The 22,496-nt window shown below is 39.8% G+C and overlaps 3 protein-coding genes across 6 annotated transcripts in view; 1 reads left to right on the top strand and 2 right to left on the bottom strand.

The window, feature by feature from the left end:
* Positions 1-1,377: 1,377 nt before the first annotated feature.
* On the bottom strand, positions 1,378-20,660 carry Zbtb6 (zinc finger and BTB domain containing 6). 2 transcript variants are annotated; one of them, XM_021155640.2, is made up of 3 exons: positions 20,577-20,660; positions 6,752-6,922; positions 1,378-5,782 (listed from the first exon to the last, which is right to left on the bottom strand). In XM_021155640.2, exon 3 carries the CDS (start codon positions 5,771-5,773, stop codon positions 4,502-4,504), a length of 1,272 nt encoding a protein of 423 aa, XP_021011299.1. In that variant the 5' UTR covers positions 5,774-5,782; positions 6,752-6,922; positions 20,577-20,660; the 3' UTR covers positions 1,378-4,501. The 2 variants fall into 2 exon arrangements, with proteins under 2 accessions (XP_021011299.1, XP_029330440.1); XM_029474580.1 differs by lacking the exons at positions 6,752-6,922; positions 20,577-20,660 and adding an exon at positions 6,315-6,733 and having other exon boundaries at positions 3,901-5,782.
* On the bottom strand, positions 8,143-21,062 carry Zbtb26 (zinc finger and BTB domain containing 26). 2 transcript variants are annotated; one of them, XM_021155638.2, is made up of 2 exons: positions 20,577-21,062; positions 8,143-12,960 (listed from the first exon to the last, which is right to left on the bottom strand). In XM_021155638.2, exon 2 carries the CDS (start codon positions 12,948-12,950, stop codon positions 11,628-11,630), a length of 1,323 nt encoding a protein of 440 aa, XP_021011297.1. In that variant the 5' UTR covers positions 12,951-12,960; positions 20,577-21,062; the 3' UTR covers positions 8,143-11,627. The 2 variants fall into 2 exon arrangements, with proteins under 2 accessions (XP_021011297.1, XP_021011296.1); XM_021155637.2 differs by having other exon boundaries at positions 20,946-21,011.
* Positions 21,063-21,179: 117 nt separating this feature from the next.
* Rabgap1 (RAB GTPase activating protein 1) overlaps positions 21,180-22,496 on the top strand; it is a 125,300-nt gene continuing 123,983 nt past the window's right edge. For both annotated transcript variants that reach the window (XM_021155632.2, XM_021155634.2), the window contains exon 1: positions 21,180-21,346. Coding sequence is in view for 1 of the 2 variants with exons in the window: in XM_021155634.2 (XP_021011293.1) it covers positions 21,312-21,346 (35 nt within the window). In the remaining variant the exon portion in view is untranslated. The remainder of the gene's footprint in view (positions 21,347-22,496) is intronic.

Consider the following 22,496-nt stretch of genomic DNA (forward strand, 5'->3'; position numbering starts at 1 on the left):
TGAAAGATCCATTGGCCCCACCTGTTTGTTTTGTTTTCTGGTGCCTTGGCTAGCCTGTAACTAGCTCTATAGACCAGGCTGGCCTCAAACGAAGAGATCTATCTGACTGCATCCCGAGTGCTGGGATTAAAGGCATGTACCACCACCACCACCTGGCAGCCCCACCAGCTATACATTAACTCATTATTCATAATCTCATCCAATTATGCTTATAAAAAAGAAACTTTCCAACAATCAGGTGTACATTTTGGTATCTTCTTCTTGTTTTTGTTTCAAGACAGGGTTTCTTGTGTAGCCCTGGCTTTCCTGGAACTCACTCTGCAAGACTCCTGCAACTCATAAAGATCTAACCGCCTCTGCCTCTGGAGTGCTAGGCTCAAAGGTGTGCACCATCACCACCTGGCACATTTCTGTTATTTTTCAACTGGACAGTGATGAGTAATTTTATATATACATGTTCCCTAACCTACTGTGTGTGCATTTTCCATTCTACTTCCATTTGATATTTTTCCATTTCACACAGGAAACATTCCCCAAACATGGAAAACCACATTAAAAGTAACAATCACACCTTTTCCCTATTTCGTTTTTTAGACAGGGCTCAAAAACCTGTATAATCTTGGCGGTCCTGGAATCACTCTATAGACCAGGCTGGCCTTGATCCTAGATATCTGCACGACCCAGCTTTCCCTATCATTTTTTAATCACTGGCATTTTTCCAAATTGATTTCAAAAACTTAACAATTGTTTGTCTACCTCCATTAAAATACAAGCCCTATGACAGTTGGTATTCCGTTTATCTACCTTTTAGTACAGATATAAACCAGTAGGTAGGTTTTTTTTTTTAAAGATTTATTTATTATTATAAGTACACTGTAGCTGTCTTCAGATGCACCAGAAGAGGATGTCATATCTCATTACGGATGGTTGTGAGCCACCATGTGGTTGCTGGGATTTGAACTCAGGACCTTTGGAAGAGCAGTCCGTGCTCTTAACCACTGAGCCATCTCTCCAGCCCCAGTAGGTAGTTCTACTCATCACTGTCCAATTGAAAATAACAGAAATGTGCCAGGTGGTGGCACATTAAACAGGCAGGAGAGAGTGAGTCTTTGGGCTTCATAGATTACCAGGTGGCTAATGTAGCTGACTACTCTTGCACAGCAACTGAGTGCAATTCCCAGCTCACAGCTGCCTTAACTGCAGCTCCAGGAGGGGATCCAAAGCTGCTAGCAAGCATATGCCCACACACATACACATAACTAAAGATATAATAATAAATCTTATGTACACATAACCCCACACACATAATTTTAAAAAACATTATTACTAAAGAGAAAATGATTCCTTTAAAATTCATAGAAATACACAAGCCCAAAGTTCTCCATTCCCACCTCCAGTTTATTGTTTCATACAAACATAATTACATCCAATGAAAAGAGGAAAGGATTTTCTCTACAACAAAGTAACAACCTTTTCAAGATCTTTTACACATATAAATGCAGTACATACTAGGTTCAACCCAAACATACTGCTTTTTCTGACATAAACGAACAGCTAAAAGTATTTAAAGTGAATAAATGCTACACTTTACTTTGTCATACCTTCATATCTTTACAGATTCTACTTTGCTGAATTTTTCAGAAATGTCATGCAAGCGGATGCTCTCCCAGGAATGTTTTTTTGTTTTGTTTTGTTTTACTTTTTTATCTTGTTTTCCTTAAAACAATGTCTCCTGTATATGAGGCTGGCCTCAAACTTAGCTATATATAAGAAAGGCTGGCCCTGAACTGCATCAATTGAATCTATCTCCCAAGTGCTAGAATTATAGGCATGTGCACGTTGCCCAGCTCCTAGGATCAATTTGTCCACGTAATGGAAATAAATAATATAAATAACAACTACTTTATAAAACACCCTCCCCACAAGCAAAACTTTCAAAGTGCTCACAAATTTTGATTTTACAACAATCTTACAAGGCACGAATAAAACTTAAAACACATTCAATCAAAATATTCCAAACACCCAGTATAGTACATACCTCTTCCCCCCCAAAAATTCACTGTTTACTCCACCCATCCCTAACCCTCCCTTCCAAAAATCAATTCAGGAAGCAAAAATAAGAGAAGCACTTCAGTCACAAATTGTTTCTCTGAGGGGAATACGTTCACACCTATAACTGGCCATTATCAAGTTATGTGGGAAAGGAAGTTAGCCACTGAACCAATCCATTATCCAGTGGAACCAAATGTTTACTTTAAAAAAGTTCTGTTTCCAAGAGAGTCCTCAAATAGCAGTGTTTGTAAAGACATAAATGTCTCCTCTGTTCACATGAAGAATATAAATTTGTAGAAATTTACTTAGAAACAACTCTACAAATTAGGAAGATCGGTATTTTATATAAAATTAACAAAAGTTGCGGGGCATGGTGGCGCACGCCTTTAATCCCAGCATGGATCCGGCAGGCGGATTTCTGAGTTCGAGGCCAGCCTGGTCTACAGAGTGAGTTCCAGGACAGCCAGGACTATACCGAGAAACCCTGTCTCGAAAAACCTAAAAAAAAAAAAAAAAAAAAAAAAAGTTGAAGAACAGGTGACCTGCTTAATGTGATTAATTAGTGACTTGGTTTATGAAGTGACTTTGAGACTTATATTCTTTAAAGTCTCTCCCAGAGTTAAAAATTCAATGTAGAGCATTATTCCCACAAAAGTATCACAAAAATTATATATAATATCCACATGATTTTCACAAACCTCTTATATAGTACAAAGTATTTTACACGTTAAAATATAGAAAAGAGTCAATAAAACTTAATACTGTAGAAACTCTACAGAGAGCTGAGTTATGTAGAGAAATAGGACAGTTTGAAAGTGACTTCTTATGGTCAAAGAAGGTGATTTGCCTGGTAGTAAATTTTGCTCTTCATTGTAAGGACAAAAGAATTGAATGTACAGATATTCATACATATAATGAGACATTATAACTAATTCTAGTAGCTTTTAAAAATTAAAACTATTCACCTGATGACTGCTTGAAAAGAAAATGCATACATAAGCAATTCAAAACAAAGGCCCAGACATAATCTCAGTGCTCACAAATCAAGGCAAACTCTAGGCCAGCCTGAGCTACACAAATCATGCCAAAAGTAAAATAAGAGATATTAAAAATTAATGACTTGATAATATACACATAAATCAAGCTCAATGGGGGGTTAAAAAATATCAAAAGGGAACATAAGATTCCAGTTTTATTATCATCTCAGATTAGAACAAATTATATTAATGAAGAACTCTTAGTAGAATTTAGAGTTAGAAAGGGTGGACTACAAAAGAGCAGCATAAGGGAATTTTGGAAGCTGGTGGAACTATTCTGTGTACCAATTGCAGACAATTAGATATGTACTAATTTCGTAGAAATGTAATTCCACAGAGGTCAATTTTAGTGCATGTAAACCAAAACAAACACAAAAAGAAACCCTAAGTAAACAGTGCAACAATGTCTTTGATGAAAGTGGACTATTTAAGAAAAGTAACTTGCCAATCTAAGAAATTGCCAATTTAAGAAAATACTGGCATTGGCCAGAGTTCTTAATCCAACTATGTTATATATTGTAGCCGCCTGCTGACCGTGAACTGGGTTCCCCTGAAAGGCCCGCTGGGGCTGAAAGAGACCAGAGGCAAGAAAAGAAGGCCAAGACAAACCTTTCTGTTCAAAGCCTCTGAAGTTTACTGAGAGTCCATGCTTATAAAGAGGGTAGGACCATCCCCAGCCAGCCCATTCTTGGGGCATCGAGCCAGCCTGCGGGTGATCTACAGGGTGTGTCTCCAGATGGTCTCAAGGACCTTTCAGCAGGAAGCAGAGTCTTGTAGAAGAGCAAATAGAGCCATCAAGTTAAGAAGGCTCTACCCTCTCCTTCTTAGTGGCAGCAAGGTCAGTCTGGATCAGCCTGCTTCAAGGCTGAGGGAGGCTACAATATATAATCAGGAAAAGGGTCTAATCACATATTCTTTTGGACATTTAAGTAATGTATTTCTAAAGACATTCTGCTGGCCCCATGTGAATTTGAATTGTGCTCCTTTAGTTTAAGACAGTACCTTGGTGTTCTGGTTATAAATCAAGAACAATGGTTAAATTCTTTTAAAAAAAAACTGCTAGTCCTATCTGCTTTCAATATTAATAGCGATGTGCAACACTATGCTTTCAAATCTTTTTTCTTCTCATCTTACCTCATTAAAATTCTATATAGGTCAACAATAAATCACTTATCGAAAAACTACAAATCAGAATCTGCAATTACTCCTGAACAGAGGACTAATACATAATGTTTGAGACAATGTAGAATCTCATAAACTTAATCACACCACTCACAACTTTGGAATTATTAGAAGTTCAGAATGAATAACATGTAAGAACAAAAATAAATGATACAGACTGGGGGGGGGGGGCGACACTACATGTGCTGTAATTTTATAAACAGATATGTCTAAGAAAGTCATTGATTTGATTACAGTAGATTCTGCCGTTTGAGATCAGGCCTAGATAATTTTTCACCACTGCTCCTGCCATGAACAGAGGTTAAGTGCTTTTTGAGAGCAGATTTGTGTTTGAAATCCATATCACAACAATGGCATTTATATGGCCGATCCCCACTGTGTATGTTCAAGTGGTCCTGAAGTGTGCTTTTAGCAGTAAAGGTCTTTAAACACACAGTACACTGAAAGGGCCGTATACCCATGTGTCCTCGAATGTGCCGATTAAGATTTTTCTTCTGTGTAAATGTTTTCCCACACTGCAAGCACAAAAAGAGTTTATGCATCTTAAGGTGTCGCAGATAGTTTTCTACATGAAGAAATCCCCTTGGACACCTGGGGCACTGATGCCTCAAGGAAAAATTCTCATCCAGATTCTGGATCTCATTTACCGTACCATGACTTCCATCAGAATTCTCAGAAAATAACCCCTGATTTGTATGTCCAGGAACTTCTGTCACTCTGTTCTCAACTGTAGAATTGATCAATGAATGCTGTGTTTCAGGGAAATATATGCCTGCTTTGGATGAGGTACAAGGCTGTGAAAACTGCCCATTTTCTACATCATCTGTACTGATGGATTCTACATGGAGGATACAAATTTCATTCTCTTTAAAGCCACCATCTACTGCAGAGAGCTCTGGTGACTGTATTCCCATCCGCTCTGATGTCAGTGTCTCTGCAGCAGATTGTAATGCATTGCTTTCCTCCTCTTTGACATGGAAATCTAGGTTTACAGGACTATCTTCTGAAATTTCAATGATCTCACAGTCTTTATCAGAATTTTCTTCTTCATTCTTAACATCTGTATCTGAGGACTGACACAAGTCAGTGTGTTGGTTATTTTTCATAGAAAGGTCAATTTCCAAATACTTTGACAAAGCTTCTGTGCATTTTTCTACAATGTGAACCATCTGAAGGTAACTGGCAGCAGTCAAGTATTTCAAAAGCTCTTTTCTTTTTACTTCAAGTGCTCCAGTATAGCAGGACAACAGCAACTTCCTGCCTACTTCCGCACTCTGTAGAATGGTGATTCTGACATGTTTTGACTGTGTGAGTAAAAACTGATCTCTCATGAAAGTGGAGCAAGCAGCCAAAATCACCTTGTGCCCCTGGAACTCAGTATCGTTAATATAAATGGATACATCACAAAATAAATTCTGCTGTCTCAAGAGATTCATTTTCTGTAGGACCACATCTCCTTGCTGTTCAAACTGGAAGTGTAGAACATCAGACTCAGCAGCCATGGTCACGATCTATGCAAAACAGAGCACAGCATTGATACTGGATAGGCAATGCTTTATGGTACAGAGTCCCCCACTTCCCAGCATGTATTGGGAAAAAATGGAGACCCAAACTTTGAGTGCTAGGAGTAAAACTGTTTCCCAATAACCATCTATAAATTCAGAAACTCAAAATACATTTCTGTATCATGGTACGTAAGTTTTTAAATACCAGTACAGTAGTGACACCAAAAAAGTACACTTAACCCCTTAAGCTAGAAAACACAATCTTCGAATTGTCCCACCACTATTGCTAGTCCCATTGTAATTGGCCATTGTAATGACTTCCCACAGGTCTCCTAGCAAAGCACTCTTTAAATATTCTGAATTATCTTCTTAAATTCCCATCCGAGTTAACATTATGATTAAAAATGAGGAGGAGGAGGAGGAGGAATGAAAAAAAAATGCTCTTATGCTTAAATCGTCCATCATCTCCCCCACTTCCTAGACAGCCTTTCGTTCTTAAAAAGAATTCAAACTCCTTCAGGAGTTCACCCTGACCCACCTTTTATTGATTGATCTTGGTCCGTTTTTTATACACCCAGCTCCTTAATGTTAAATTGTTCATCAGTGCACAAATAAAACACGGGAACGCCCATTTGCCTATCTATTACATTCACGATTTCAGCTCCATTTCCCAACTTGTGCTTTAGCTCCGTTGAGCCCAAACTAACGTGACTCCTCCTCTCCCAGGGAATCTTTTCCTCCTGATTCTGTGTTCTCCCAGTGGGTAAAGGGTCCCACACAGCAAGAGGAGCTGACTGGAATCCTAGACCGCCTGCCTGCCAACTCCCTCCAAGGAGGCACACGGTTCCCACGTCGAGCCTTCCGAAGTCCGGCCCGACCGGTCAGGTGGGTGCGGTGCCAGGCTAGAGCGGAGGCCACCGCGGGGTGTACTCCTTCAGCCTCAACCCCCGGCATGTCTCCGTCACTTTCACTTACCGACTAGCAAAACTGGCTTTGAGGCTTCCGCGGCAATGGCAGCCCAGGCCGGAAGATGGACTTAGCCTGGAAGGAAACGCTTCCGGAGTCAACCAGCTTTATTCTTCGCGGAGACTGTCTGGACGCCCCGGAAGAACATCCTGAGATGCTCTTTCTTCCTCTCTTTTTCCGCTGCAGGAAAGACAGAAAAACGTCTAAATACCAGCGAGCCGGGTCTTTTCTGGCCGTTCCCGCTCTGGTATGAAGCTGTTTGCTGCGAGTGAAGAACGCTCAGGGCCGGAACCGCCAAGGGGCCAAGGAGTTGAGGGGCGGAGCCGAAGGAAAGGACCTCGCGGCACTGTATTGTAGCTGGGCTACTCGACGTCCCATAAGGACCTGAACCTAACCTCAGGACACAGCTCCACCAGTCTCTTTGCCCTCCCCTCCTCTCCATGTCGTTTCCAATGGCATCCCCTTCACCCTGCTGCTTTAGACAGCCTACCCCTAAAAGATCCTTCTCTTTGGGTGATGGGAATTAAACATAGGGCTTTGTGAAAGTAAAGCCTTGCTTTCCTCCCCAATTACCCTTTGTCAGCGATTCCTCTAGGCTCCGCCCAACAGCTCCCTAGCAACAGTTTGCATAGTCACCTGCCAGGCATGAGGGAGCCAACTGGCCCATAAGGGCTGTTTTGCGCTTCTCTCTCTCTCTTTCCCCGCTCCCCACCCCCTGTTAGATGACGGACGATTTAAGCACAAGAGCGTTTTTCTTTTTCATTCCTCCTTCTTATTTTTAATCATAATGTTAACTCTGATGGGAATTTAAGAAGATAATTCAGAATATTTAAAGAGTGCTTTGCTTGGAGACCTGTGGGAAGTCATTACAATGGCCAATTACAATGGAACTAGCAATAGTCCCAGGACTTCCGGCAGGCCTCCTCCTCTTTCTATACTTCTCTGCCTCTACCCCTTTCCAGGTCCCCTTCACTTCCCTCAATAAACTTCTTTTTGTACTAGACCTGTCTCATGGTGGTGACTCCTCAGGGGAACATCTTGGCCGGTCAGCCATTTTATACTGATTGCACATTATTTCTGAGTTGCACCTCAATTAGTTGGGATCCAGTTGGAAATGATCTATCTTCAAAACTGCACGTACATACCCATATCGAAATATATGCCACAACCAAGGGAGAGGGATTATTTAGGACAATGCATTCTCACAGTTATTCAGAAAGTCCCTATTTGAGAAGTGTAGGGATGGCTGATGATTAAGCCTGGGCCTCCAGAAAACACTACTATTGAGCTGCATTTTCAGCCCCTTGCCATCCTTAAGATGTGTTTTAAAGAATTTAAATTCAAACAACTGAGAAATAAGGAGGGAAGAGAGTAGAAAAATAAGTCAATGACACCACAGGTTAATTGTTAACTTTTATTAAGGAAACTTCCCCATTAAGTAAAGAGGTAGTTCAAAGTATGTCTAACATACAACAGATTTAGAACAGCCATTCATGAGCTGAAATAAAATGTTCTAAGTTGTTTAGGACAATATTTTAGAAATGATGACATTAGTCACCTTTCACTTACACATCTTCTAAACTAATGCAAAATCACACCTGATTTACCTCAGAGCCACTTCAGTTTGGAGCTTGTTTTCATATTAAATAATAAATAAATAACAGTAATTTTTAAAAAACCAAACTACAGTAAAGAAGGTCCTCTTTCCTTTGAGGTTTTCCTAGGAATCCATACAACACAAACACTGAGGCTGGCATGGTGGCCTATACCTGTGATCCCAGCACTCAAGGGAGGCAGAGGCAGCCAAGGCTACATAGTAAGATCCTGCCTCAAAAAAACAAAAACAAAACAAAACAAACAAAAAACCAAATTAAACCAAATGCTGAGTAACTAAGGCTCACCTCTGCCTCATATAATCACTAGTGTGAAAAGCCTTCTTCCACAATAAAATATATGCGCCTTCTCTTTGCTTTAAAATCTGAGAATCATGTAAGCAAAGAAACCAAGTTCCACCAAAATTAAATATCTCACACAAAAATAAGACCTCTCCAGCCAAGAAATGGAAGAGATCACAAATTATGCAAATGGTCTACACTTACAAACAAAACCAAAAATTTTACTAACAGAAAACCCTAAGAAAGTCGACTTTAAGTCAGTGTTATCAACCTTCCTAATATTGTGAGATCCTTTAATACAGTTCCTCATGCTGTGGTGAGCCCAACCATAAAAATATTTTCGTTATTTCATAACTGCATTTCTGCTGTTATGTATTATAATGTAATTAAATTGTAATATAAACAAAGAAATTCCTATGGTCTTAGGCAACCTCTGTGAAAAAAAAAAAATCACTTGATTCCTCACGACCCACAGATAGAAAACCACTGCTTTAAGTGATTAAAGAAAACGAGGCAAGTTTATTCTTGTTAGGACATAAATTTGAGACCTCATCTCACTAAAATCGCTTGCCCTATAAGGCCAGGGACCATATCAATTTTACCTGCCTATGCTCAGAATATAACACAGTACCTGCAAATTCCAGTTGGTTACTAATACTTCTTGAGGCTGTGGGAATAGCTCAGTGCTGGAGTACATACTTAATGTGCATGAGGCCTTGGATTCAGTCTCAGGCATTTTTAAAAAAGGACAAAAAAGAAAAGAAAAAGGCTTTCTGAGTGACTGAAATTAATCAAGAAATAGCCTCCAACTAGAGACCAGTATTATTTGAACCCATGCTGTTCTTAGTCTTCAAACTACTAACAGTAACTGGACAAGAATAAGTGTATGGAGCCCCACCATCTTCAAATGATGTTCAGAGAAAATATTTAAAACATGGGATGAGTAGAGTCCCACTGTTGCATAGAACTCGTGCTCTTTGGATGAATCATGCAAAATTTGGAATGCTAGGAGGCATTATTAGGACTATACTGAGTGGAGTACCTAGCACTCATATTAGCTAATTGTACTTACATTTAAATATTTAGTAGAAATTATGCCTCAAATCTGAGCTATGTGTAAATATATCGAATTATGTCTATATATAAATTAATTTAAATTTTTGGATTTTCTGTCCATGTGCTCTCATAGCTTAAAAATGAAAAACAAAAGTCTGGTAGAAATAAAGTTTCTTAGACAAAATCAGTTTCATATTTGGATCATTTTCACATTATTCTAACCTGCTGTTCCCTTAATAGCCAAACCAGTCAGTCATTTAGAAATAGTATAATGTTCATCTAGCTAAGAACAATGAACAGGTTAGAGCTGTACCTAGGTGGTACAGTGCTTGTCTAGTGCCTATGAGACACTGGGTTCGACTTCCAGCACCACTACCATAAAATAATTATATTTATTTAGGTCTTTTGAAGGAGGGCCTCACTCTATAGCCCAGGCAACCTTCTTGTAACTTTGTAAATTCTGAGATTACAGGCACAAACCATCAAAATAAAATAAAGTTTAAAAAGTAATTCTCACAAGTCCTTCTGTGACATTTTGTTGGTGAATTCTTGGCTGTCTCTGAAAACCAAAAGGGACAGTTATACAAAAGTGAAACAAAACTGGAAACTTTCTGTTAATGTGTTACTATTCCCCATCGCTAAAGCCAAGGTATGTGGAAGAGATGTATTGGGATAATCATATTTTGTCAAGTGTATTTGGGCCAATGGTGGCCAGGCTACCTGTTTGACTCTAAATGCCCCTATTTAAAATGGCAGATAGTGTAAGCAATCTTTTGAAAGTTTCTAAGATCTCTAGCAATCCTATCACCTCCATGTAACCCTTGGGTAAGAAGCAGGCTCAAACAAATGTCTAAAATTTACTTCAGGATAAAGAACTGCTTTTTTTCCCCCCATCCTTCAAGATCAACTATCAAAGGTAGCAAAAGTAGACAGCATATTGTGTATCTCTAAGGCTATCTAAATGCAGAAATTCTGGTAGTTCCTCTGTATCACATTTAATTTTTTTCATCGATTTCCAAGATGAAGGTCCATGTGAAAAGGAAAGACCGGCTGGAGACATTAACTCTATACTGGACAAGTTATGGCCAAACGCACCTTTCTTATATATAAAATGATACATCGTTTAGACTCCAACATAATCCATTATTCTTTAGCTCACCTGAGTATGCCTAAAACATTTCCAATTACTAAAGCATCAACAGGATACATATGTACGCAGATGGCCTCTTGTTAGGTCATAATATTTAGGAAACCTTCCATATGCCCACTCTTGTTTTATTATATTTCTATCATTTACTGATTATCCTCCCCATGGCAGTCCCTTTTTGTCTGTAGAAGTTGCTGAAAAAAATTGTTTTCTGGGTTTTAAGAAAATTTCAATGGGCAGTTAGTGTTTAAACCCACACACTTCTCCACAGCAGCTCCAAAAAAGTACAAACGGCAGGAAGCAGATTCACTCATCAGCCTTGGATGAATCACAGTAGACAAACAGAAACTCTATCACATATTTAGGTCAACAGCAGTATCACCTTCTATCCCAGCCTCATTTTTCCCTCAAGGAGAAATATTAACTTTTCTAAACACAGTTTACTAGTAGGAAGTAGATAATGTCATTTGTTGGTACCTTCAGAATGTGCTTGGTAAAAAATTTAAAATAGTGCCAGTCTAAGACATATATCAACACTAGGTAGACAAATGGTATTCCTTAGAAAAGGAAAACAGAAATCACAGGTTAAATAACTCAAAAAGGAACCAGGAGAGGGCCAAAGGAAAGCAAAGCCACCACAAGTGGGAGTCACCTCGTCTGCTAGTGCTTCAACTCACTCACTACCACCTGCTTGGAGGCTTTGTAGAAGAAACTACCAAGTGACTTCTAAAGAGACTCAGCGACTATTGCCATACTGCCAGCTCTGGCTGTGAGCACTAAGCCCTGTTCAATTTACACATGTACTGTCACTCCTTAAGCTGAGGACAGCTTGGGTCAGTTTACCTGCATCCAGGACCTGTGTTGCATCAGGTTGTGGCTGACAATTAGAGTCTGTGACTGTTGTACATGCAAAAGAGTCAAAATCCACTGTGAGGTCTTGCACACTCCTCTCATTGGCATTATCAAAGCTGTTTTTGCCATGCAGCTGTTTAAGGTGTTTCCTCAAAACTGGCTTATGTGCAAAAACCATGTCACAATAGTTACATTTATGGGGCTTATCTCCACTGTGAAGGTTAAGATGGTCCTGTAAGGAACACTTCTGAGAAAAGGTTTTCCCACAGATTTTACACTGGAAAGGTTTAATCCCGGCATGTACACGCATGTGTCGATGAAGATTGCCTTTCTGAGTGAAAGTCTTGCCGCAGAGTAGACACATAAACAGTTTGTGCATTTTTAAATGGTTGGCGTAGTTCTCCAGGTGACGGAATACCCTGGTACACTTTGGGCACTGGTGATGCCACTGTAAGCCTTTGTCTACACCTCGAATATTAGGCCCAAAGACATCTTTAGAGGTCATGATGATGTCATCATTGCCTGTGTAAGAGAGGGCGTAATTGTGGAGATGGCTCTGGTCTAGTTCATTAACTCTGTTTTCCACAGTTGAGTTTATCAGGGAGTGCTGGGGCTCTGATGAGTGCAAAGCAGTGGGTTCAGAAGAAATGTACTGGTTCTCATCTTTTTTACTTCTATCCTCTGATACATCCCCAATAGATTCTACCTTAACAATCTGAATATCACTGTCCTCCATATCCATACTGTCTTCAGATGGATGAATACAAGGTAAGTCCTGTTTTGGAGAGCCTCTGGCATCTCCCTGCTGTTCTTTCGACTGGGGAGAAGCACTTTGTGGTTCAGATCCCTCTTTACTATCCATTGGTTGTTTTGGCTTTATAAACTTCCACAGCGCCTGTGTGCACCGTTCTACAATGTGGCTCATCTGAAGAAAACTCGCAGCAGTCAAGTAATTTACCAGTTCCATCTCAGGGAATTCCAGCACACCACTATAACAGGACAAGAGCAATTGTCTCCCCACTTCAGAACTCTGTAATATGGAGATTTTCACCTCTCGGGAATCATTCAGTAAAAACTGGTCTCTTAAGAAGGGGGAACCTGCAGCAAAAACAATTTTATGCCCCTGCACCTCAACATCATCTATGAGAACTGTAACATCACAAAATTTATTCTCTTCTCTTAATTTGTTCATTTTTTGTAACATTGAATCTCCATAATTTTCAAACTTGAAGTGAAGGAGATCTGATCTTTCAGACATTTTGGCAGACCTAAAGGACAGAAATGTAAAAAAGGTGGAATGTAAAAATTTAAACAATTTAGAAATCTGGATTTACCTTTCAAAACCAAATGTGTTGTCATGCTTGTTTTGTATGTCTCCAAAAAGCTATGAATAACAGCTTTCAATGGCTGCTAAAAGTTATTTCTTACCATTATCAGGTGTCAACTGTACCCAAGGAGTAGATATATAGAAATGTAAATAACTGGGCATTCGCTCAATCTTTTAATACACTTAACACAAGAGCAATGCTTGAGTTAGTCCAAAAAGCTTTTCACTATCAAATGAGAATTCTATTCAAACGAAAACACCAGAACCCAAGTAACAAGAAGACATACAACGTAGTTCATCTCCCTTTTCCTAAACTGCTTTGTTTTCCTTTGTTTCCTATGATGATGATGTTAGTCTGTTTTGCTGTATGTATGCGTATGGCTGTTTTGCCAGTATGAACATCTGTGTGCCATGTGTGTATCCCCAGAGGCCAGAAAGGTGTCAGATAAATGGGAACTGGAGTTAAAGATGGTTGTAGGGATAGTGGGAATAGAACTGGAGTCCTCTGGAAAAACAGCAAGTATTCTTAAACACTAAGCTTTCTCTCTCCAGCCCCTTGCTTTCTATTGTAAAGAGTCTACAGGAATATTGCTTACTGAGAACCACCCCCTACTTTTTGGTATGAATTTATTCATATAACCATTCTGTGATAAAAGTCAGAGATTTAAAGAGACAATTTTGGTCACTGCCAAAACACACAATTCTTTATCCTGTGTATTATGGATAAATCTAAACTCTCTTATAAGAAACATTTCTTTATAAATGGAGAAAAAAAAAATGACCCTATCTATGGGGGTATGAGTGGGAATAAGGAACATCAATATTTATTAAGCTGTTCTTTCCTTCTTACCCCATGTGTCTGTCATTTTTCATCATGTGAACTACTAGAATTAATTCCTAAATGTTCTCCTTGGCTACAAGCTCCTCTTCTCTCAAACAGTACATTTCAAAAATGCTAGGCTAGCTTCTTGGTTATAAGTCAATTAACTAAAACTAATAAAGTCAACTAACAATTAACTAAAACTAATACAGTCAACACAGAGGTGCTTCTGCATAGGATTGAGGACATATATAGGTTAGTAGTAGACAATTTGCCTCACCACATGTGAAGCCCTGGGTTCAATCCTCAAACTGTTAAAAAATAGGAAGGATGAATTAGCCACACCAATACCATAATTCCAGTCTCCACTAAAAGTAACTGGCATTCTCTTTTTATAAACCTGTCTTCTATCAGCTCAATAGGTATGTCGGTTCTGTCTTTGAAAAGCAGTTCTATAAACTAGGTATGTTAGGAAATCCAGCTTGAATTTTGTGTATTCAACAGTCCCTCCTCATAGTCAAGTGAGACAACCAGCTTTTCCTGGTCAAATCTAGATTTTCTTTTCTTTTCTTTCTTTTTTTTTTTTTCTTTTTTTTTTTTAAAGATTTATTTATTTATTATATGTAAGTACACTGTAGCTGTCTTCAGACACTCCAGAAGAGGGCGCCAGATCTCGTTGCGGATGGTTGTGAGCCACCATGTGGTTGCTGGGATTTGAACTCTGGACCTTCGGAAGAGCAGTCGGGTGCTCTTACCCACTGAGCCATCTCACCAGCCCCTTTTTTTCTTTTTTGAGGCAAGATCTGTGAAGCACCAGCTGTCCTGGAACTCACTCTGGTCTAGAACTCACAGAGATCCACCTGCCTCTGCCCCCTGAGTGCTGGGATTAAAGGCATGCGTGCATCACTATGTCTGGCATCACATCTAGATTCTGAAGCACAAAATTCATAATCTTAACTTTTCAGAGTATCAGTTCCCGATGACAAGAGTCCAGATGTTATTCCTATTCCTCTGTGACAGGTACACAATATATCTACTTGCTCTAAGTTTGTCACATTGACTACTCTAGAACACTGCATTCTAGCTAGCCTGGCTCTCTAGTTCTGAGAGGCCCTGTCTGTCCGCTTAAGAGAAGAGTTGTCTGTAGGGCCCACAGCACAGTACTTCTATATAACACTCACACTGCTTCATCAAAAACTTCCTTCCTGTCCAAACTACAAATTCCCTGGCATTAGGCGGCACCATCCACTTCCTATCTCTCTTCTGTTCAAACTGGTGCAGACTACTATCACCTAGTACAAACTAAACACACAGGAAGGCTCAGTGTGTAGTAGTTGAGCCTACAGTGTTAGGTTTACAATAAAAATAACCTTGTTACATAGAGTAGATTGGAGGCACTATGGGTTTGGGGGCCACAAGGGACTAGAAAGGAATGAAAATAGTATTAAGAAACAAGCAAAAATTAGTAAAAGCTTTTTCAGGGACCTTGATAACTGATAATGAGAAGAACATTAAAAACAAAAACAAAACCTCAAGCTGGGCCTGAAGGCACAAATCTATGCACACAGTACCCAGAGGCTGATGGGGTTAGAATTCAAGTTCTAACCAGCCTGAGCTACATTGTGAGATCCCACCTCAACAACAATAAAAAAATATCGCTGGGCATGGTGGCACACACCTTTAATCCCAGCACTCAGGAGGCAGAGGCAGGCAGATTTCTGAGTTCAAGGCCAGCCTGGAGTTCCAGGACAGCCAGGGCTACACAGAGAAACCCTATCTGGAAAAAACAAACAAATATATATATATTCAATCTTATAATTTAGCTGAAAGAAGTAACCTTCAGAAGGGTGGGGCATGTGCATGCTAATAATCACAAAGTGTGACTTTTCTTCCTGTGCGACATTCTAAATACAAAGAAGTGAATGTGGCAGAGAAATCAATAGGTTTCAAACACTGGGAATATTATCAGTATTTTGAAGCAGCCAAACTTCAAAAGAGCAGTCAGTTTTGGTGGCAGTAGCTTTAAAATATTCATTCGAAAGTGAATGTTGAAAATGTTGAATGTTCCAATTTAGCCAGAAATAATAAAAATGACCGTTATGTCAAGTGCCCAAACAAAAGTGCCATTCATTTTTTTCAAGTTGAACTGATCTTGAATTCATGAAGCTGACCAGTATTTTCCTAGTCGTAGTCAAACGTGAACATTGTTTTCAGCTAGAGTGAGGTAGCACTCAGAATGTTTTATGACAAATGTATTCAGTTTGGAAACTTGTCCCTTGTTTTTCTACAGATAAACTAGAGTTCAGTTTCATTTGCATCCCACTCCTGAGTTCTCCTATAACTTATCAACATGAGCAGCTGAAGAGGTGTCTCAAGAAAAAGCCTGCTTTTTTATCTTTCTGCTTTAGTCCAAAAAAGTTAGGGAAGCCTGTTGTTTCCTTTAGGAAGCTGTTCCTAATACCTATCAGCCCAATTATCCCTTTAATAATCTAGTCCTAGGTCACACGCTTTAGCCATTAGTTATTTCCTGTCATTAGTTTCCTTTCCCAAGAGGTCATTACTTATTTGAGGACAAGGATCAGCTCCTTATTACACTTAATACAATTCATTAAACAACACATGGGATTATAGTGACTCCTTGATATTCACTGTGAAATTAATGGCCTTTAATAGAGATGATTTTCAATATCAAAATTACCTTCTTTTTGAAGATCTTGAGAAATCTTTAGATCATGTAGGACCAAATTTGCAATATTGTTTTTTTTAAGAAAAATTTTTATTAAATAATTAATTGCTCAATAGTAGACTGTGTACTTAGTATGTGTAGAATCCTAGGTCTAATTCCACCACCATATCTATTTGCACAATATGTAATATAAAAGTAAATGAAAAAACAAAACAAAACAAAAAACAAAAAAAGTAAATGCATGTACACACACATCCAAACAAACAAAATAAAAATATAATAATCATCTAGTAGGATTAATTCCTTTTACAAAATGATATCTAATTTCTGCTGAATTCATGTCATATTCCAATTCCAAATATACTGCTTTATCTAATTAGTTCACGTAGTCCTAAAAATCTCTATTGGTACATTAGTACTACCCATATTTTGCCTATAGAAAAATGAAGCTGAGAGAATGTACATAATATGGTTAAATTAAAAGAGACAGGGCTGGAGAGATGGCTCAGTGGTTAAGAGCACTGACTGCTCTTCCAGAGGTTCTGAGTTCAATTCCCTGCAACTACATAGTGGCTCACAACCATCTATAATGGGATCTGACGACCTCTTCTGGTATGTCTGAAGACAGCTACAGTGTACTCAAATAAATAAATTAATTAATTAAAAAAAAAGAAAAAGACTGAAAATGCTGCTAGTCGGGTAGTGGTGGTGCACATCTTCAATCCCAACACTTGGGAGGCAGAGGCAGGTGGATCTCTGTGAGTTCAAGGCCGCCCTTGTGTACAGTGAGTTCTAGGACAGCCAGAACTACAGTGAAAAACCCCAACTCAAAAAATCAGAAATAAAAAGCAAAAACCAAAATCAAGAAGAAAGAAAATGCTAATTGTTAGAGCTGAAACTTGTGCTCAAGTGATGAATTGATAAATGAAATAATGGAGCATTACATTATGACTTTTTTGTCTTTTAGTTATACTTCAGCAAAATATTTATAGCTAAACACAAAAAGTAAGAATTAAAAGCAAATTTCTATAACCTGCAGAGGACTAGAATGACAAGCCGCTTACGTACTGAGTGACACTACTACAACATTAATTCTTGACTTTATCTCATGTCTTTATCCTACTATTACTCATCTCAGGTTTTGTTTTCATTTTTTTAAATTTATTTATTATATGTGAGTGAGCTGTTTTCAGACACCCCAGAAGTGAGCGCCAGATCTCCCTACAGTTGGTTGTGAGCCACCATGTGGTTGCTGGGATTTGAACTCAGGACCTTCGGAAGAGCAGTCTGTGCTTTTAACTGCTGAGCCATCTCTCCAGCCCTTGTTTTGATTTTTTGAAGGACTTACTTTGTTCTTATTAATATGTATGTATATGTGCATGCAGGTGCCAATGGAGGCCAAAAGGATCCCCTGGGCTGGAGCTATAGGTGATTGTAAACTGCAGGGTACAGGTGCTGGGAACCAAACTCCAGGACTCAGCAAAAGGAGCAAGTCCTCTTAACCACTGAGCCATCTCCTTAGCCTTAGGTTTCTAGTCATCTTTTAAAAACCTTTATTTTTCTGGTTTGTTTCTGAAGCCTCACTAAATTGTGCAAAGGTAAATACAGCCTTAAAAGGTCTGGTTTGGGTTTGTTGCTATGCTTCTTCCAGATTCAATTCCACAGAAAAGCCTGTCTGTTTTCTCAATTTCATTTTTTCCCTATGGTAAGAATTCTTAAGTCCCTATTCTCATTATTAAATTTAATCAACTTTAATCTCAATAATATACTAGGAAATACTGTTCTAGGTATCTAATATTTAAAAATGATGATGCTTATACTCTTGCACTAGCCAAAACTCAGCAATTTGAAGAATATATAGGAAATGGCTAAGTGAACAGCCTTTTACTAATGCCATCATTTTAACAGATCAAAACAGAAATAATGAGATTGTGACTATATAGAGAAATTTAAAAAAGAATTTAAAACAAAGAATCAGCTAAACAATGACCATGCCCATCAAGGTGAAGAACAAGAGAGAAACGATCCACATGACTCTAAGATATTTGGCTTGAGTGGCTGGATCTCTTTGTATGTCATTCAGGTAACCTCGTGACTACTAGAGGAAATGATCATAGGCTGCTCATCAAAATCTGCCAAAAGAGCCTTCCTGGCACCACCAGGGGAGCTGGTTAGAAACACACCACACATCGAAAGCTGTAGAAGAAATCTCACTGAAATGGTAAGTAGATTGTAAATGAAAACATTAGAGTACAAGAAGTACACCTAAGTTTGCATAGAATGGAAGTGGATCTTAGGACAAAAGAAAGAAAAAACATATACACAATACAACATAAACTCATCACTTACCTCTTCTCACCCTCTCTATGCTTGCAGGTCTCCTTTTTAATCAAGAAGCCAATTTTTCCTTACACTCTCCCACTCCTTGACTCCCATCTAGTCATAACACAGTACAGTGAGTACAGCACGGACTCTACGGTTAGAACTCTGTTCAGCCACTTACTTATCCAGTCTGTTTCAGGATTCCTTTCAACCAATAATAAATGGGGCTGCTAAGGAAAATTGAGTAAGTTCATCATTAAAGAAGACTTAATTGTTTTATGAGTGTCTGCCTACATGTGTGTATGTGCACCACTCACATGCCTGGCGCATGGAGGTCAGAAGGTAGGAGAAACCCTGGAACAGGAATTATGATAATTCTGAGACACCTTGTGAGCTCTGAGAACTGAACCCACGTCTTTGGCCAGAGCTGTATCTACTGACTAACCTTTCCAGCCCATTAGTTAATTTTCAAATGAACTTAGAATGGTGCCTGTTATGTGCTCTTTAAACATGTTCACTAAATAAACAAATCTTTCACGTTTCTCCAATTGAATATCAAACCAACTGAGGCCTCTGATATTTTATATTTCATTACCTCATCTACTAAAATTGCTTCTTACCCATCCTGTGAACAAAAAAGATCCAAGGGATTCTCTTCAAAATCCTCTCCTGATATTTGGGTCACCCTAGTTGCTTCAACCCTGTGTTCTTTTCTACCTCTTACTGTTGGCTCCAATTGGAGTTCCTGCTTCATTAGCGTAGCCATTGTCCTCCCAGTAACCTTCTTTCTCAGTGCACCCTTTAGGATGCCAGATCTTCTTATGGCCCACATGCCATGACGCCGAGGCTCATCTCCATATCTGCGTTCCCAGCTCCTACACTGGACAGCTGTATGTTGCTATCCCTTTAGACATAAATTCAAACTCAAAAACCGAATTTGTAATTCTTTGTGGTTTTATTTCTGATTATGGCATTGCTATTCTTCAAATATCAACTGGTTAAATTCTAAGACTTACTTTTTCTTCTCTTTGAGCGTATAATTATCTATGACACATTAGCACTTGCCTCCTTTCTTGTAACAATACCGTTAACTCTACTTTAGATTTTAATGCATCTCACCAGGACGTCATCACTTTTTCAAAATAATCTCAAATATAAGTACCTAGATTTTAGCTAAGAGAACCCACAGTCAGCTATTTCTATTCTACAGGCTTCCCAGAGAACAAAATTACTTTCTGTAGGACAAATCTGACCATAACAGTTTCCTGCTCAAAGAGCTTCAAAAAGATAATTCATCTCATTTAGGATTGGTTAAACTTTTCACTATTTGGATTTCACTTTACTTCTCCAACTCAAACTCTTATGTACACAACCTCCCTGTCCCTATTCCTTTTTCTCATAGTCTGTAACGTCTCAGTACCACTACAACTTTTTTTTCTTTCGGAAAAAGTAGTTTCACACGTTCTCTTTATGAAGAAGTAGGATTTAGAGGCCACTCTCTTCCACAGGCTTCCCAGCAACTGTCCTTAGAGCAGTTGATGAAAGTAACATATGCATCCCCTCCACCCTCTTACGAACATCAATTTGCTTATAAATATCGCTTCGAAATTGGAGATGAACACTGGATATTTGATGAACCTCTCTACTGAATGGCATAGCACCAGTAATTCAAAAGGTGCTGTAATCCGCGGTTGAGCATGGGTAAAACCCATCAAAACCTGGCACTTACAGTAGACTCGCGGTTGGCACTGAAGGCCTTGCCTTGGCCAGCTCCCGCCGTTCTGTTTTCTGCCGGCCTCAACTGCAGCACTTTTTACAAAATGCCAGAGTCTGGCTTCCTGGCCAGCTACAGGGCCCTATGTAGAGGGTCCCAGGAGGCGGTCCCTGGGGCATCCTGAGACTCCCCACTGCAGATTCCGGAAGGGGAAGAAAGTGGGATGCAGCATGGGCCAGTCCAATGGCTCAAAAGTCTGGGGGCCTAGACCAGCTCCTTGGCTCCCATCCCAAGGCAGGTTACGGCCGACCCAGGTCCCCACGGGGGCTCCATTTCCAGAGACCCCGCACCCTAGCCCGGCTCTCGGGTGGCCTCCGAACTTACAGACCATGGGGGAAGGTCGCCATCTACATCTGGCAAAACCAGGAGCTCCGGCCCCTCGGGGCTCCGGGAAGGGGGAGGGGCAGGCAACCTGAGCCAAAGGGGGACCCAACGGAACCGGAAGGGCAGCCCTGGCCGGACAAAGACAACTTCCAGGTCCCATGGTCATCTCCGCCAATCGGAATGCTCGGAGGACGACGGGCCCCTGAGAGGGACTTTCCGCGTTGTGGGCGGGGCGAGGCCAGGGAATCGGGCTGCGGAGGGTCTGCTTCGTGAGCTCTGCTGCTTGTGGTTCCTCCGTAGAAGGCGGGCCCGAGCTCTCCTCTTCGCGGCTGCAGTCACGAAGTGCTCCCGCCGACCGTTACCTGCATGGGCCTGAGCAGCCTGTCTGCGAGCAAGCCGTGGTAAGTCCCTCCCGCCCAGGGATGTGGACTCGCTGCGTGGGAGCCTGGAATGCAGAAAGCTGTTGGGTCCCGTCCCTTGTGAATACTGGTGTTTCTTAGGAAATCTTCTTTATATGTTCCCAGGTCAATCTCTTGCCTTCCTTATCTTTGGTTACCCTAGCTGTTCACAAATCTGTGGTTAACCTGAATACCTCTCTTGAGCACTGGGGCCAGCCACTTAGACCGATTTCCTGTTGTCCAGTGTTTAGTGTGCCTTTTTCGTAACAAGTTCATGCCCAGGCCTACCTAGCTATAATTCTTGTTTGGTGAAACAATCATACAGGTCCTCTTCCCAAAGAAAAAATCTGAATTCCCTTTACTTTGCCAATCCACTTAATTATTGCGTTCTCTACATTTATTTTATTTACCGTTTGGTGGTGTTATTATAGGAAACAGTAATAATTATCAATTTAATCTTTTACCAAGCTTAAAGCTAAGTGGCTTTGTACAGTGTTGTATAACCACTGCTAGCTATTCCCGCATTAACTCCTTGTATTATTTTGTGGATATCCATTTTCCGTAATATCTGTTGAAAAGGTAAACTTTTTGGCCATTGAGTGGACTTTTTGGAAACCAGTTCGCTTTATGAGAGTTTCTTACTGGGCTGTCTAGAGTACGATGATCTATGTTTATCCTTGTGCTAGTACCATACTGCTAGCATGATATGCAAATACTGTATTACTGAGCTACATCTTCAGCCATACTTTTGTATTGATTTGAGGATTGACTTCCATTTCTTGGGAAACGGCTTTTGGAACATTTTTTGGTTTTCGTTTTTATAAATCTGTAGGTTTCTTTGAATAGTATTTTTTTTTTCTTATGTCTTCTTGCCCATAAACACAAGGTGCCTCTTCAGGTCTTTTATATAAATTATTTTCAGAAATGTCTGTTTAGTTTTCTGCATTCTTGGTTCATTCACACATTTTTGTCAGGGTCTGCCTCAATTTTCATAATGCTTATTGCTAGTGTCTAAAAAATACATCACTGCTTTTAGCCGGGTGTGGTGGTGCACACCTTTAATCCCAGCACTCGGAAGGCAGAGGCAGGCGGATTTCTGAGTTCGGAGCCAGCCTGGTCTACAGAGTGAGTTCCAGGACAGCCACTGCTATAC

The sequence above is a fragment of the Mus caroli genome, chromosome 2, assembly GCF_900094665.2.
Source record: "Mus caroli chromosome 2, CAROLI_EIJ_v1.1, whole genome shotgun sequence".
In the NCBI taxonomy this organism is placed as follows: domain Eukaryota; kingdom Metazoa; phylum Chordata; class Mammalia; order Rodentia; family Muridae; genus Mus; species Mus caroli.